The following is a 17,618-nucleotide window of genomic DNA, read 5'->3' as shown; positions in this document are numbered from 1 at the left end:
GAGCATCATGCACAATATGATCTATAAATTGTTTATTTTGGGGTTAGATCATGTAGTGTATGGTGGATCTTTTTTAGATTAACCCTCCACCACCCGACAGAGATAATCGCAACAAGTTGTCACGTCACGTGCAAATATGCCGTAAAGCTTCACTGCATACATTTTATTTAACGGTTCGCTGGAGAATACATCCAGCATCAAGCTTCATCAAAACTTAGTACAGTGTTCCCTTGTTAGGCACGAACTTGCTACCCGCGATTTTTGCTGTTCGCGAATTGCATCTGGAACGCTGCACGACTACCGCATCGACAGAGAGACGGAGAGAAAGAAAGCGATGAGATAAAGTTACGAGAGAGAACGTGATGACGTTTCCATTGTCTGGTGCGGGTGGCCGCAGTCACGCCATGGGTTGTCTTTAATTCTCCACTTGCGGAGGAGGAGGAAGTGTGGGCGCCAGCGACCATTTGCTGTTCTGAAGCTGTTGATGTGGCTTGTTTTATAAATCGTGCATATTACCATCAGTGAGACAACATAATAATTTCAGTCCATCAGCCTGTGGGTCTTCCACGTTTCCCAGCACCATTTGGTTAAGCAGCCAAACTCTGGACCAGTTTCAACTTTCGTGAATCTCATCAAATGAGTCAGGCCCGTTAAAACAATTGCCGCCGGGTTGCGCATTGTTACTGGCAGTCGCGCTCCACGAAACACCGTGGGGGGCCTGCGCAGTGCGAAGCGGCGTAAGTGTGCGATACGTTACGGCGCGATTTTACAACCTCGCGAGCAAATGGGCAACACCGCTGGGAGCACTCACCGAGGTGGCAACGCGAGCCCTGCCAGCCGTCCGGACACTCGCACTGGTAGGGTGCCTTGCACCGTCCTCCGTTCAGGCACGGCAGGATGCAGATCGCTAACATCACGAGGGGAGACAGGACAATTAGGGAGCATGGGATGCCGCTCGTGGGTTCCAACCCGGGCCCGCATGTCACAGGATGTACAACTATCATGAAGTGGGAGACAAGCAGGCGATAATCAGTAAATCAGAGAAGCAATTGAGACGAGAGCGAGAGAAATGAAAACAACTTCAAGGGAGCGAATGTTTTATAAAGTGCTGCATGGAGGCACCATCATCATTACATTCTTAAATACAATTTCAGTACTAGATGTTTAAACTATACTACGGCAATACCCCGGTCTTACGTCGGGGATGCGTTCCTGAAAGGTGCGACGACGAATATCGAAACGACGTGAATGGAAGCGATGTACAGGTGGGGTAGGTGGTGGTGGTGGCGGTGGTGGCGGTGGTGGTGGTGGTGGCGGTGGCGGTGGTGGTGGCGGTGGTGGTGGCGGTGGTGGCGGTGGTGGCGATGGTGGTGGTGGTGGCGGTGGTGGTGGTGGCGGTGATGGTGGTGGTGGCGGTGGCGGTGGCGGTGGTGGTGGCGGTGGTGGTGGCGATGGTGGTGATGGTGGTGGTGGCGGTGGTGGTGGTGGCGGTGGCGGTGATGGTGGCGGTGGTGGTGATGGTGGTGGTGGCGATGGCGGTGGTGAAGGCTGAGAGGTAACGGATAATGAGGACGGACGGACGACGATGCCGTCAGCGACGTGAGCGTGGGGTTGAGGCGACGCAAATCACAAGCTAGTAGCGGTGATAACAATAACAGAGTAAGGACTTGTTTGTGAAACGATGTAAAAGGGGGAGACATAAATGTGGGTATTGCTGCACAAAGCTACACTCAATTACAAATCAACAGACCCATCACAACTAATACATGTGTGTGTAACCTGACATGCAGCACAATAGGCATCAATGTCAATTAATTCCTTTGAATTTGAGAAACACCTTTAAAAAAAATGTGTAGCTGTGGAATAATTAGCGCTGTAATGCGTGTTTCACACAAGATTTCACACGTGCCCACATTTGTCCTGGTTTGGACATGTGCATTGAAGCCTGCTGCTGCCTTTCAAGATGCACTGTGAATGGATAAGTGGTTTATTAGCTCGGTCTAATTTAAAGATTTACAGTGCTTATAATGTGAGCAGTAGCAGCATAGCGGTTATCGCACTGCCCTGTGAACCTGGAGACTCGAGCTTGAATCCCAGCCATAGCTAACGTCAGCGGTGAGTGATAACACCGTATCTGAAGTAGATCTGGCTCGCCCCCATCTGTGATTTAAGTACCCCCATGACTAACACAACATGGGGAGGGCTTCATCCAGCAGTATATTAACAAATGGTTGCGAATTATTATTATTATTCTCTGAGTCATTCCCACATTAACTGGAGTGTTTGTGTTACGTTTTCGTACATATGATTAATAACTAATTTATTTTGGGTTAAATCATGTCGTATATCGTTTTTTTTTACTATAACTAGGCCGATATAGCCAATCAAATATGCCAATTGATCTGGTTTTTATAAAACCAGAATGCAGGAGCACAAGCATATTTATTTTTGTTTAATTTGATTAGCTCTGCTGGGTGGTTGAGGGTTGTGTACGTCATCGGTTTTTCTTTGGAACCAGAAGAAAAACTAAAATAAAATAACTTTACCGGTACCGAGGCTCCCACAAGGCCATGCGGGAGGGTGTGTGGCACAGTTTGGCGCCAGATATCGCAGAGTGCGGTCGTGTCGCTCGAGTTCTCTGCGGTGAGTACAATGTCTTTATAACCAACGACACTATGGCTCTTTAAATTAAAAACAAAATTGGCTGAACCGCTTGCGCGTTCCAAGATTCGGCGGTGAACGGGACCCCACCCTGCAACTTGCAGACTTCTCAGAATGGGAGAGGGTTAAAAAGAATTACGTATCTACACAATCTGACCCAATTGAAACTATTTTCTTGGTTCTTTCGGTAACGTCGTGAGAATTATTTTATTGTTTTATTTTTATTATTTTATTATTTCCCTTCTACGTGACTTTACCGAAAGAACCAAGAAGATGAATCCCTGCAGTCACGAAAGCTTTGAATCGAAATCAATTGAACCTACTTATGCGATATTGGTCGCTAGAGCCCCCATATAAAAACGGCCCCTCGCATGCGGTGCATTCTCGCATCGGCACTTACGCTCCTCGCACAGTAGTCCCATCCAGCCCTCGGCACAGAAACACGAATTGGGCCTCAGGCACAATCCTCCATTCTGGCAGGGGAACCTGCAAACAGCTGCACAGCGAACACCGCCATCAAATGAACGGGATGGAATGTACGTGTGTGTTGAACTTCTTTCGCACCGTACATAGCCAACCGTGTTAATTGGAGGTGCAGGGGAAGAACAACAAACTAGACACAAACAGCAGTTATAAAGAAATGAGGTTTCAATCTGGATTATTTAAACGTGCATAGCTTCAGTAGCTTCCTAATACACTGGTCAACAAAAAAAAAAGCATTTTTTTCTGGCCTGGACTTTTGTAGCTGTTTTAGACTACTTTCAGGGTGTTGATTCCAAATCTGATCTCAGATTTGCTCTATCACATCTCATTTTATGCTATCGGCATACCCCATTTTCATTGATTTTACCCGAAATTAACTCTGTCACTTATGATTGCAAGTTGTTGCGAGTCAGTGACTGCTTTAGTGTTAAAATATGGTGCTGTATTTTTAGGATAGTGTGTTTATAATATCATTTTATGTAGATATCCACATTTATTTAATATTTTTCTTCCGCAGTTTTTATTGAAAATGCAATATTTGATATCTCAAAAACCTGATGTGATAGACAAAAACTGATGCCAGATTTGGAATCAGCACCCCAAAATTACCTTCAAACCGTTGGAATACCTTATGCCAGAAAAAGTGTGTTGACCAGTGTAATCGGAAGGAAGTACTTCCAGACGGCAGCCAAAGCGCATCTGAAAGCGCCACGAGATGCGGCGACCGCATCGCATGGCTATTCATTCGAATCATTTAGTTCAAACGCTCGCATGCGGTCTTCGTGTCGTCTTCGTAGACGCGAAGCTACCACGACTGCGCTAAGCCATTCAGAACTTGACTCTGTATGGGAGAGAGTGTTGCCGCCCGCCAAAAAAACACGCAAAGTCAATGATTTAGAGGGACGGGAAACCACAAACAATCGGGAAGCCAGCCAGGACTGGCACTAACAACAATTGCCAAAGCTCTGTGGATGTTGAGACAACTCTTCATGGAATGTTTATACGTGTGGAAGGAAAACAAAGTACCCACACCAGTTGTATCATATGGCCCACCAGAAACTATAGCTGTAGAGGAATCCTCACGGGTTTGATAAGACATACCTTTGCAAGAAGGCTGCAGGCTCCAGGTTGAATTTTGCAGACAGAAGCTGCGGCTTGGCCCGTCCAGCATGTAGCCGCTGTAGCACGAGTAGGTAATCATGTCCCCGTATTGATAGTACATGCCACGCATTATGGCATTCATCACTGGCACCGGGGTTCCACAGTAGACTCCTACAATAACATATGCAGCAATACCAAGACATGTAACAGCATGGTGTCACAATACGGGGAGTGGTGGCGCAGTGGGTAGTTAACTGCGCTATGAACTCACACACCTGTGTTTGATTCCCAGCCACGGTTAGCAGCAGTGCTGATAATTGAAGCAGGCTTAATAAATGAAGCAGGTTTGGGAGCAGTGGTGGCAAGATGTTAACTACCTCGCCTGGTATACAGGAGGTTGTGCGTTTGATCCCGATCCTGACAATGTCTGTATATTTGGAGTTTGCGTCTCTCTCTCCCCGTGGTGGCGTGGATTTTTCTCCACATGTAGAAACTTGCATTTAGAGCATTTTGGCTGCGATAAATGTCCAGGTGATAAGCTGCTTCGTCGAGCTATCATTTGCGATAGCCAGGTCGCTCTGAAAAAGAGCTATATAGCAGCTCAGTGGGCCTTACCTGGTAAAATAAAAAATTATAGTTCAGTGTTGAAGTTGGGGGGCAAACAACGCCCATGACACCGACATTGAAGAGGGCGACATTCAATCCAACAGTGGATTAACAAAGCGCTGCGCATTCAACAATTGCTACCAATTGAGCACGGAGCATTGCCAATCTCCATTCGCAGCATTAGTCCAGTGTTGACCATTCACGTTCCTATGACAGGGGGCGGGATAACCACCATTTTCCCACAGTGGTACCTATTTTATAGGAAAATATTTATGATGGACCGAGCTGACCCCTGAATGTGATCTGAACTTGCAACCTTCCGATTGCACGATTGTAAACTCATTCTGGGTTTATGATCGTAAGTATTTCTTAAATTAAATGTTTACGGTTGCTTCACGCATAAACAGAATGTGCTTCATACGTTACTCGGCTCTTCTGCCTTTCCCTTACATCAGCTTCCGCGACGATGGGGCCGCATGAAGCCCCCCCCCCCACCGCTGTCCGTTCCGCACTAATTCTCTCGCGCTGTTCACGCTTAACCCTTTCTGCTCCATATCCACATCTTCAGTGAGTCTCCCTACCCAGCTCACTGGTGCCCCAACCTCTACCCCTCGTCCTTGCTAATCTGGAATGCATTCTCAAACCGATTTCCTCAATTTTCTCCGGCGTTATTTTTTTGCACCAGTAGCTTTCAAAGCGCCCCCCCCCTCCGCTTTGGTGTTCTCTTGCCAGCAGTAGTTCTCTCCCAGGCTCTGAAAGTTACTAAAGTACCGAATGCGACAGACACGCAGACCCTCACCTCCGATTAGCACGGTTGGCTACGGACGTCGCGAACGAAACACATTCACACGTGGACACAAACGAAACGACCTCATACAATGGTCCCTCGGGTAACAATATTAATTGGTTCCACGAAAACCATCGTTGAATTAAGTTATCGTTAATTGAATACGGGAAATGCATTTTACACGCTAAATTAGCTCCAAGATGATTGTAAGTTGACCTTTTTCACTCAAAAAACTTAGTTTATAACATTTAAACACGCAATTTTAATAAATAAACTTCATACGAACATATTAAAGCGTTCATATAAACATGGATATATAAATAATGAAAGAATAGAGAATATAATACAAATTCTTACCTTAGGCTAAGAAGATGGTTGGCTTAAAGGCCGTCGCTGATTGGCCGAGGTCTGCTGAGTCCCCTTGGGAGCGCTTCGATTGGCCGAAATTGGCGGCCGCGTGACATCGTAATGATATCGTTAATCGAAAATGTATCGTTAAGAGAAACAATAGGGGGACCCCTATGGGAGGCGGGTCGTTAATCGAAATATCGTTAATCGAGGGACCACCGCAATGTGGATGCGCGCACGTGCGTGCGGGTGAAACTAAAATGTGACACTTACTGACGCACGCCGGTTGAGCGACGCTCCATTCACCGGTCCCGGTGCAAGAGCTCCGCTTGGACCCCTCCAGCCGATATCCCTCGTCGCACACAAACTCAACCGCGCTGCCGGCCACGAAGCTGGATCGAGCATCTGCCGCGTGCGCGCCAGCATCGCCGCGCCCGACCCGGACCGATCTGCCGTTGGTGATCGGCCGAGGCGGTTCACAGGACTGTTCTGCACAACGCAACGGCACGAAAGAGGAAGAAAAATGTTCACCGTGATAACTACGCTGTCTTTTAAATTACAACAGCTGCACTAGATCTTCTTTCGCGACGTACGTATCCAACCGTTGATCATTCGGAGTCGGAGGTGCAGGGAAAGGACAACAAACTGAACACAAAAAGCAGTTATTAAGAAATGAGTTTCCAATTAAGACTTAACTGTGCGTAGCTCCAGTGGCTTCCTAATATCGGAAGAGCGTTCCTGACGGCCGCATAAGCGCATCAGATGGTCTGAGCATGTTTGCAGACCATCTGAGATACATGCACGCTTACAGGATAGGAGTCAGGCTTGTGAAGAATATGGGACCCATTCCTGAATGACCCATTTAAACCACCCTCAACATCTGAGTTCCTCGGGCCCAGTGTCACCAGGACGCAGGCCTTGTTGACTGTGTGACATCGGCCCCCCAGTTCAACACGTGGCATGGCGCGGCTCCTATCCCTCCCACATGTCCACCACTCCTCCTGCCCCCCTCAACCGATGCGTTTATTTTAGGAAAATATCAACGAACCCAGTAAACTGCATGCGCACCTCCCAGCCCACACCCCGCCCCCACACTCACCCTCCCTAATATCCGCACCCCAATGTTGTGCCCGCCCAGGCTACCTCACTTATCTTACACTTACCCTTATCTTAACTATTAATCAGCTAATTCCCCCACCCGACTCCTTGCCCCCCCCCCCTCTTACCCCATATAATCACGGCTCTCTAAAAAGCTATCTTTATTCACTACAGTAATTTTGCTGTGGCGGTTCCACCTGAAGAAGGAGGCTTGTGTTGCTTCCGAAACGTCGTGACTTAATTTAGTTGTTTTTATTTTAATTTATTTTATTTTTTACCTCCGTGACTTTACCGAAATAGCCAAAAAGTATGAACCCAGTAAAGTCACAACAATGAGCTCTGTAAATAAGGAGGCGTTATGACCAGTGTCCCCAGACTGTATGTTTACACAGTGATCCCTCGTTTATCGCGGTTAATGGGGACCGGAACCCCGTCGCGATAGATGAAAATCCGCGAAGTAGGATTGGCCCCCTAGGAATTTCCGTATATGTGTGTGTGGGTACCAGAATGTTTAAAATATGTATATTTATACTTTATATATATTTTACTTAAATCTAATTATAAAACCTTAATATTATACATTCACTCTCTTTCTCTCATACGATACGTATTATGGTGATCTACACTCACCAATGACAGTAGTATCTTGAGGCTTGACTCCAATAATGACGACGACAACGATGACAATGACGATGACAATGACGACGATGACAGACCTGTGCAGTTCGATGAATGTGATGATGAATGATGATGATGATGGTGTTACTGCACAGGCACAATGAGGCCTTTAAATCAGTTCGAAAAATCCGCAATGCACTGAGGCCGCGAAACTTGAACCGCGAAGTGGCGAGGGATTACTGTAGTTGGAATGTAAATTAAGAAAATATAAAAATATGTATAAATACAATTGCTAGTTTTGTTTATACAGGTTCATCATAATCTGTCCCTTCCGTTCAGCGACGATGGGGCTGAATTAAATTCCATCACGGTTCTTTTTCTTTCGCCAGCATCACTGCCACCCTCAGTCTCAATCCTTGATCTTCAAGATCTTACACCCCTGCTGAGTCTATACCCCTCCCCAACCCGTTCTCTGTCTTCCCTTGCTTAGGCGCAGCACCGCCAAATTCGGCCTCATTCCCGTAACGTGTCCACGCCACTTGCTGTCTTCACAGTCTGACTCAGATTTTCTTTCTGCTGGCAATGCTCATTGAGCCAAATAGTTATTATTCAAGAATGACCCCCGCGTGGCCTTAACACTGTTGGGGCAAGTGCTGTTAGCGAGCACCTATGAAGGCCAGTACGGCACACTATGGGGTGGGTGGCCAGCACCACACCCGGCTGCCTTTGTCTCCCCAGTGATGATGTTTACACACCGCACCAGGTACTCATTTGAGACTGAGTCGACCTAGGGGAGGCCCAAAACTGGTTCAAATTTTGGTCACCGGTGTTGGTGACCGTGAGCGAGAATCCAACTCGGGTCGCCGGCTCCATAGCGCAACGCTCACAGCCGCACGACCACTCGCCACGACCAATGAACGCGGTCCGACGCACCTACTCACAACGCAAACCGCCTCAGAAGATGAACGTGAAAACAACATCTTCGAGAAATAGACAACGCACGCAACAAGTGCCCGCTTGTCCCGTGACGAGCCAACGACGGCGGACGTCGCGGTCGCGCGCGCCACAGCGACTCACCAATGCAGGCGGGCGGTGTGCCACTCCACTCCTGGCTGGGCAAGCAACTTCGATTGCGGGCGCCGTGCAGGACGTAGCCGGCGTCGCACTCGTAGCGGACGACGCCTCCCAGGGAGAAAGAGGCTGCCACGATGAAGCCGTGGGGAGGCGTGGAGGGCGGTGGGCAGGACGCGGCCACGCACGCGGGGCTCCCTGCGCTCCAGGAGCCGTTGCTCAGGCAGGAGAGCTGAGCTGGGCCCTGCGAGATGAACGCCGCAAGTCGGATTCGTATAAGAATGGATGTTTCACCCTTTCTGGCAATAAAACAGGAGGTGTTGAGATGTTAAAGCACCAAACAGAAACCTTTTGCAAGGAATGATGTACTGGTGAACATGCAAACAAAAACATGCTCCGGTAATATGTTATGCATTCTCTTTGAAACTTATTGGTCCACAGAGACCCAGCAACTTATGTAGAGACACAGGTTCAGACAGAGACCCAGAGGCTTCGTCTTCCTGCTTGATTGAGCAATGGGGTGACATCTCCAATGGAGGCCCTGATCCGGTGATGGAAATTCCACATTCCTATGCCGGGGATCAGTCTTCCCATCCTTACTACAGTGGACTTCCCACACAGTGGTACTCATCGTCAAAAGCTGAAGTCGGCCCCAGACTGGGTGTGAACCCACGTGTTCCTGAATTTTGATCAATCTCCTGAACCAAAGCGCCAACTCCCACTAAACCAATGCTGCATAACGGTAGAGGCACAGCCCTGCAATTGCTTGCTGACGCCTCTGCTGGCGGAAGCGTCTCCACTAGGGGCAGCTCTAGAGAGCCTCCCCACAGCGCACTTTGACCAACTCCTTCCACGCTGGGCAGCTATCTTGGAAGAGGTGGAGGTACCCACACTTGACCCCACTGCACGCAATTCACCTATCAACAGTGCAGCACCCGTGGCATACTGCCGGCTGAAAGGAGGTTGAGAGAGGGGCTTCAGAGACACGCACCATCGCTTCAACTGCTGCAACTGCAACTCAAACGCCAAAATGGCGTGTTAATATGCAAAGGCAAATTAAAAACTGTTCATCGGGTAACATTTTTAAAATGTAAATCTCACCAGGCCCCCGTGGTGTAAAGTGGAGTCTCAAGCCTGGCTATCCACCCCACTTCTCTGCCATCTCTTTCTGTGTGCTAGGAAGAACGGACATTGCCCTGAAATGTCACCTATTTTAGATTGTTGTGGCGTTTTTTGTTGTTGTTGATTGTGTTTGCGCTTAGCGGTGCAGTAGCATCGTAGCATAATTTATCCTGTTGTGTTGATCATTTAAAAAATATATTTTTTTATTTTACCAAGTAAGGCCCACTGAGCTGCATAGCTCAGTGGCAGCTGCTTCTGAACATGCGTCGCAACACTGCGACAGCGGTTTTGTTGAATTGAACGACGAGTTTCGTGAGAATGAAGGAGAGTCACACGGCGACGGCTGCTGCTGATTATCGCAATTCTCGTTTTGCTTTCACCTCCAACGCGTATCCTTGGCGGCACGAGAAGGTGACCAAACTGCCAAACGTAAGCCCGGGCCCTTCCGCCGAGCCGTGAGCGGGGACATTTGGTCTCCCGCAGCTCACAGGTTCGCAGGAAATTCCTGACAGAGGCGGAGACCAAACTCCATCATCCTGCGACAAAAGCACAAACGTCAAGAAATTAAACGCTCGTGCGCACACGCGCCCTAGGGGGATGTTGTTTTGCCCAGCGGTGTGTAATGGTTAGCACGTGGCACTCGCCATCGGCAAGCCGCCGGTTTGATTCCGTCTCCAGGCGCGGAAGTTGAAACAACGGTGTAAGTTGTATGTGTGTATGTTGAACTTCTTTCGCACCGTACGTAGCCCACCGTGATAATCGGAGGTGAGGGGAAAGGACAATAAACTAAACATAAAAATCCGTTCTGAAAAAAGAGTTTTCAATCCAGATTTAAAAGTGTGTAGCTCCTGTGGCTTCCTAATATGGGAAGGAAGAGCGTTCCAGACGGCCGCAGATAAGCGCATCTGAAAGCGCGCGATTAAAAGTGACATAACCCCCCGCCCTCCACAATACCTCTGCCCAGCCAGCACTACAAATTGGGAAGCACCGCAGTCAGCCAATCGACAAATCATCGTGTGGTGGGGTAAAGTGTGGGTACCCCGACCTCTTCCAAGACGTCTGGCCGGCGTGGAAGGGTAGGCCAAGTACGACTCCAAATGGGCTCTCTGGAGCTGCCTCTCAGGAGAGTCTCTTCTGCGAGCAGTGGCGTGAGCAAGCAATTGCAGGGCTGCGCCTTGACCTTCACGAATGCACTACCATACAGTACTTCAAATGGATACACCACACAGCAAACTAGAACATGAGGGGCTAGGTTGAAGTGTGTTCCATTTGCGTGTGCTTTTTGCGTGATAAACTCTCAATCACCAACAGTGTTGTAAATTACCAAGGGTATATATTTTGGCTGGGGATATAAATACTTTGAAGTAACAGAATTGAGTTTCAAGCAGTGCACAGTAGGGCACTATTCTGAAGTCGCAAACTGTTATTAAATCGTCATGTCAGACTTTTTGCACATCCAACGCCACACAGACAAAGCATTGAAACATTATAATCACCACGCCATGAGTCCAATGTGCCAATGTGTTGACACTCGATATTTACTCATTACATTTTGAAGGCCAATTACAGAGGACAATCTTGGCTGGCTCTTGAAGGCACTCCGATATGACCGTATCGACGATGGGCGGTGCTGGTGCACGCCTGTAACCCAGCACTGATTATTGTGGTTAGCTACGTACTGTGCATAAGAAGTTCAATATTGGTACATACACTGTGGAGGCAGCACGAATGTTACTCTGGCACGCCAGCAGAAGGCAGTACAGAAAGCGTGGACTAATCTCCATCCGTCTCTTCCGTATCCGTGTATGTTGAACTTTTTTCGCACCGTACGTAACCGACCGTGCTACTCGAAGGTGTGTGGGATAGAGTGTTGCTTCCTCGCACGCGTTGATTTTTTCCAGGCGCTTTGGTTTCCTCCCACATGTAAACACTCATCAATTGGTTGATAACACCTTGACGTATAGAGAACCGCAGAGCTTAGGGGGAGATTTGTCACCGGCTCACCGCCTGGCTACTGCTGTCTGTGGTTCCTCCTCGTGCCTCCGGTCTCTCTCTGTCTTCGCGAGCGAGGAGCGAATGCGGCGGTGCGGCGCTTTACAGATTAAAATTGCCGCTATTAATATTATCATGGATTTTTGGGTTCTGTTTGGTTACATTATTCTCCCCTTTCTGCCATCTTCTCCCCCCCCCCCCCGCCCTCTTATATTCACTGGTCCCAATCGTTACCCCCCCCCCCCCACCGATCATTACCCCTCCGATCGTTACCCCACCAATTGTTACCCCCCCCATCAATTCTTACCCCCACCGTGGTAACGCAGTGAGCCTTCGTTCATGCCCTCATTGTTTGAGGCTGCATGACGCCCGCCCGGATTTCTTATCAACGTTATCGGTTGTCTATTTTTATGACGGTAAAAAAAAATACTTACAAAAATTATTATCACGTGAAATAAGTGACAGGGGGATAATGGTTGAAGTGATGGCAATGGAGGTGATGGCATCCTCTGTTGTTCTGTAATTACTCACTCATCACTCAAACCAATGCACCCCGAAGGCTTCTCTTATTCTCAGAAGCATCAACATTTTACCCAAGTACATCTTCTTCTTTTATCAAAAATCATCTCAGTATTTAAAATGAAGATTCCACCACCCGTGGCAGATTTTTCAAGAAAGCTTAGACGGACCCCCGAGTGCCTGGTGACCGTTCCTGCATCGAGAACTCGGGCCTGGTTTCACGGCCTGCTCGTGCGTGGCAGAGTCAGTTTAGAATGTCATCGAGTGTAACAAATGAACTAAAATTAAACTCTTAATATTCCACTATTATCCATAAGAGAGGTTTTGTTGTTGTTATGAGATCACGTAAATATAAATGTGTCGTTAAACCCGCCACCACCCGACACAGCCAATCAGTGAGGTTTGTCACGTATAAGAAACGTGCCAATTCGTTACTAGTTCAGCACTACACCGCATGTGTGTTGGAGAGTAAACCCACTACAACATTTACAATTCGAGTACCGTGCGTGACCTTTTGCCGGTAATTACAACAACAACAACAACCAGTCTCATCAGGCGACAGCCACAGTTGTGTAAACATTCTCCCGTTTCGGTCTCGAACCTCACTGATTGGCTGTGTCGGGCGGTGGCGGGTTTCACGACACATTTATATTTAAGCGATCTAACCCACGAAAAAACTCTCTACGGATAATATTGGTCGTGAAAGTCTACCACGTGTTACACATTCCACATTTACGTCTCTAGCCGTGCGTGTGTGTTATCCCCTCTTGCCACGATGGTGAACGCTCCAACGAATCTCCGTTATGTCGCTCAAACTAATCTCCCGTGATGTCGCTCTAACGAATCTCCGTTGTGTCTGAGGATGTACCGACGGTTTATTTACACGAACGCCTGTGACAGGATTTTTGATGGCCGTTTTATTTGTCACTGAACACTACTTTATTTATTTATATATTGCCTGTCCCGTTTGCTTGGAAGTTCTGGCGTGGGTTTCGCGTGAAAAGTTTGTTGTTACTTTTGCTCTGGTTAATTTGCACATTGCGCTACCCTGCGATGCCCGGGTAGGATGGGGATGGTTTCGTGTTATATCTGTTTGTATTTAGGTGATTTGTTTTTGTACTCTGCACTGTTATCATGTTATCGTATTGGTTGTTATTGTCGCGTTCTTATCCACATCTACTGGACATCTCTGAAAAAAGAGCTTTATAGCTCATCGGATTCCTCCAGGATAAAAAAAAATATTATTATTCTGAACTGCTGACACTGCCAATGGCCTTGGGCTGTGGTCCCTGAGTCTCTATGTAACTTTGTGGTTCTCCACGTAACTCTATGCATCTCTAGGTAATTCTATGACTCTCTATGTAACTCTATGCTTTTCTGTGTAACTCTATGGCTCTCTGTGTAACTCGATGGCTCTCTATTTAACTCTGTGTGTTTCTGTGTAACTCTATGTGACTCTATGTGACTGCAATGTCATGTAGCTGCCGTCCCTGCCGATGATTTTGGGCTGTGGTCATCCGTGTAACAAAGCTGCATCACTCAATGGGGCCTCCCCAGCTGAAATAATAAAGCCCGAGTCTGAATGAGGAATTTGTACCACTTGGTCGAGGGTTCGTCAAATTTAAATCAGCACTGCCCTACATTATTTTGAGTTTGGATACTGCATTGGAGCGTTTGTGTATGAACTTTGTACGGCCTTCCGCCCTGCAAGATGATCATGTACGAACTAAACTGAAACATCTGATTTTGTTGCTATTGGGGGACTTACTCTATTGAAAAAATGTGAAATTGATCAAATAATATTTCCCTAAACTTGGGCACAGAATCCAGACGAACAGAGACAACGTTCACATCTGCCAACTCACTAAATGCGCAGCCCTGCAGTTGCTCGCTCTCGCCCCTGCTGGTGGAAGGGTCTCCGTTAGAGGGAGCTCGAGATAGAGAGAGAGCCCCGCGATGGAAGGTGTTTTGGCCTACTCTTAACACGCTGGCCAGACATCCTGGAAGAGGTGAGTGTAGCCACACATTACCGCACCACACGTTACCCCACCACACGTTACCCCACCACGTGTTACCCCACCACGCGTTACCCCACCACACGTGACCTGCTGACCGACTAACTGTGGTGCAGCTCTTTCTACTGCTGAGCACACAAAAGCGGGCAGCTTGCACAGTTTTCTCTGCATCCGGTTTTTCCCTCCACATTTTGAATCAACACGCGAATAGAGTATTTTGCTGCTATACATTTCCATGGGATAAGCCACTTCGTTGATATATCATTTGGGGCCAAGTTGCTTCTGAAAAAAAGGAGCTATACAGCTCAGTGAGCCATACCTGGTAAAATAAAAATTGATCAAATGAAATAAAATGGTTTCTGTACTGAATATTCAATGCGTCCCAAGACAAACGCACGTTGGAACGCTTCTGAAAAAGAGCTATGTAGCTCAGTGGGCTGTATCCTTTTAAAATAATAGTTAAAATAAAAATTCGCTTCCGTACTGCCCATGAAATGCGTGCGAAGACAAGTGCGCGCGTTGGAGCGCAATCCCGTGGCGGCACGACTTGCGAACCCGGCCTTGCGACGTCTCACCCGGCACGTGGAGACCCCCTCTCCGGCGGCGAGGCGGTAGCCCTCGCGGCAGCTGACGCGCACCGAGCTGTTGACGGTGAACGCATCGCCCCGGACGAGCGCGTGGGGGGGTCGGGGGGGCGGTCCGCACGAGCGCAGGGCGCAGGTGATGGGGTTGGCGCTCCACGAGCCGTTGCTCAGGCACGTCCGCCAGTCCACGTCCTCCGCCAGACGAAAGCCCTTGGCGCATCTAACACGGCGTTCGTCAGCAAGTTGCGGGCGTGCGTACGCTACGTGCGGCGCGTTCTCCCGTACCGCGGCGGTAGTTACGTTGCCGAAGAGCGCCGCGTTATGAAAGTAATATAGGGTACGGCACGGTCCGTGATAACGCGTGAGACGCGTACGCGGTCCCAACAAAGACTGGGGCGTGTGGGTAGCATCTAGAAGCATCCAGCAGCATCCCGTCCCGTGCGACCATGTTACGCCGAGGCAATCACACGACCGCTTATTCCTACTCGCGCGACGTAGTTCCGGTCACTCGATCGTGTTGTATCCAATTCGCATCCGCGTTATAAATAATGCGTTCTCTAATACATTCATCGCGTTATAGCCAATTCGCGTTCCAAAAAACACACGGCGTTCTCGGAGAACAGACTGCATGTTGAACTTCTTTCGCGCCATACTTAGCCAACTGCGGTAATCAGAGGTGGCCGCCACGTTTTAGGGCAAATGCAATCCGCAACTCGATGTCTAAGAGCGCGTCGTGGTCCAGCGTCGCTGATCCGACTCGCTGGGGTATTGAGGGGGTAGGCGGACGAGTGGAAATGTCGGATATGTGAACGTCTTCAGACAATTTGCAGCTACACCGAGCAAAAACATGTTACTGGACAAAAATAAAACGCAAACGGTTTCTCCCTCCACATTAAGGAAAACACGCGTTTAGAGTATTTGGCTGCTGTAAATTTCCACACGATCAGCCGCTTCGTTGAGCTGGCGTTTGTGACAGCCAGATCACTCCTGACCGAGAGCTGTACAGCACAGCGGGCCTTACCTGGTAACCGCGGAGTCGTTCCCGTAAAGCGGCCCAGGGCTGAATGATTCTTTTGCCGGCGTCAACAAATAAAATCAATCAATCAATGAGATTGTGAACACATGACTGCGCGTGAGAAGATCGGAGACGTGAACGTTCACAGAGAGTGAATGTTACACCGTGCAGAAAAATTGCAACTGGGACAGGGCGGGTAATTGGTCGAGGATATCTGACGGTCGGTTATGCGACGATGTTCCATGTATTCTTTGGTTCTTTTCGGTTAAGTCACGTCTAAAAATAAAATAATAAATTAAAATAACATATAACTTAGCAAATTTTGAAACACGTAATCAACCAGGCTATGCGTTAATTGTGTGTTAACCGACTCTCTGTGTTGTATTACATCAGATTTCGATATTTTGCTAGGTTATTTAATTTTCGTGTGCCTGTCTCCTAATTTTCAATTTTGCGTGCCCTTCCACATTGTCATCTTACTTGCAACAGCAGTACGTTGCCGTACACTCATTGATATGCTAATTCTCTCTGCCCCCTCCCTCTCTCCGTCCCCGCCCCCCCTCTCTATATTTAAGGGACCGTCACAGAAACAACCCCTCTCTTTGTGCCGATTTGTGTCCTCTCTCTGTGTGCCGTTGTGATGTCTGTCTGCTTGTATGTCTGTCTATAGTTTTTTAGTTAGATTTTTGTTGCTATTTCTTTTATACCTGATGATGATTGCTTGTGTTGCAATCGAAACGTCGTAATATGTTATTTTAATTTATTATTTTATTTTTAGACGTGACTTAACCGAAAAGAACCAAAGAATAATTCCTGCAGTCACGAAAGCTCCTAAATTAAGATTGAACCACTTCTACGGGGAAGTTTTAAGCTTATCCTTTTTCTTTCTGGCTATTTGTTCTCTCTGCCTGTGTCCTCTCTTTGGAATTTTCACACTTAAAATTCTAACTTAGCAAATTTTGAAACACGTAATCAACCAGGCTATGCGTTAATTGTGTGCTAACCGACTCTCTGTGTTGTATTACATCACATTTCGATATTTTGCTAGGTTATTTAATTTTCGTGTGCCTGTCTCCTAATTTTCAATTTTGCGTGCCCTTCCACATTGTCATCTTACTTGCAACAGCAGTACGTTGCCGTACACTCATTGATATGCTAATTCTCTCTGCCCCCTCCCTCTCTCCGTCCCCGCCCCCCCCCCCCCCCGCTCTATATTTAAGGGACCGTCACAGAAACGACCCCTCTCTTTGTGCCGATTTGTGTCCTCTCTCTGTGTGCCGTTGTGATGTCTGTCTGCATGTATGTCTGTCTATAGTTTTCTAGTTAGATTTTTGTTGCTATTTCTTTTATACCTGATGATGATTGCTTGTGTTGCAATCGAAACGTCGTAATATGTTATTTAAATTTATTATTTTATTTTTAGACGTGACTTAACCGAAAAGAACCAAAGAATAATTCCTGCAGTCACGAAAGCTCCTAAATTAAGATGTTCCATGTAACAAAGCAAGTGAAGCTAGTTGTAATTACTGGCGAAACGTTGTACTCAGATTGTAAATGTTGTGGATTCGCTCTCCAACACACCGGTGTGCTGTACTAGT

At 47.6% G+C, this 17,618-nt stretch overlaps 1 protein-coding gene across 1 annotated transcript in view; it reads right to left on the bottom strand.

Moving 5' to 3' along the window:
• LOC144733405 (sushi, von Willebrand factor type A, EGF and pentraxin domain-containing protein 1-like) overlaps positions 1-17,618 on the bottom strand; it is a 50,255-nt gene that overhangs the window by 6,263 nt on the left and 26,374 nt on the right. The window contains exons 9-15 of the mRNA XM_078615316.1: positions 14,997-15,225; positions 10,276-10,431; positions 8,780-9,017; positions 6,260-6,475; positions 4,246-4,416; positions 3,062-3,157; positions 812-907 (exon numbers count right to left, since the gene is read on the bottom strand). Coding sequence (XP_078471442.1) covers positions 812-907; positions 3,062-3,157; positions 4,246-4,416; positions 6,260-6,475; positions 8,780-9,017; positions 10,276-10,431; positions 14,997-15,225 — 1,202 coding nt within the window. The remainder of the gene's footprint in view (positions 1-811; positions 908-3,061; positions 3,158-4,245; positions 4,417-6,259; positions 6,476-8,779; positions 9,018-10,275; positions 10,432-14,996; positions 15,226-17,618) is intronic.

Source organism: Lampetra planeri, chromosome 46 (genome assembly GCF_965212315.1).
Source record: "Lampetra planeri chromosome 46, kcLamPlan1.2.h2, whole genome shotgun sequence".
Taxonomy (NCBI): Eukaryota; Metazoa; Chordata; class Hyperoartia; order Petromyzontiformes; family Petromyzontidae; genus Lampetra; species Lampetra planeri.
The sequence above is the reverse complement of the archived record's forward strand: the minus strand, read 5'-3'. Positions and strand labels throughout refer to the sequence as shown.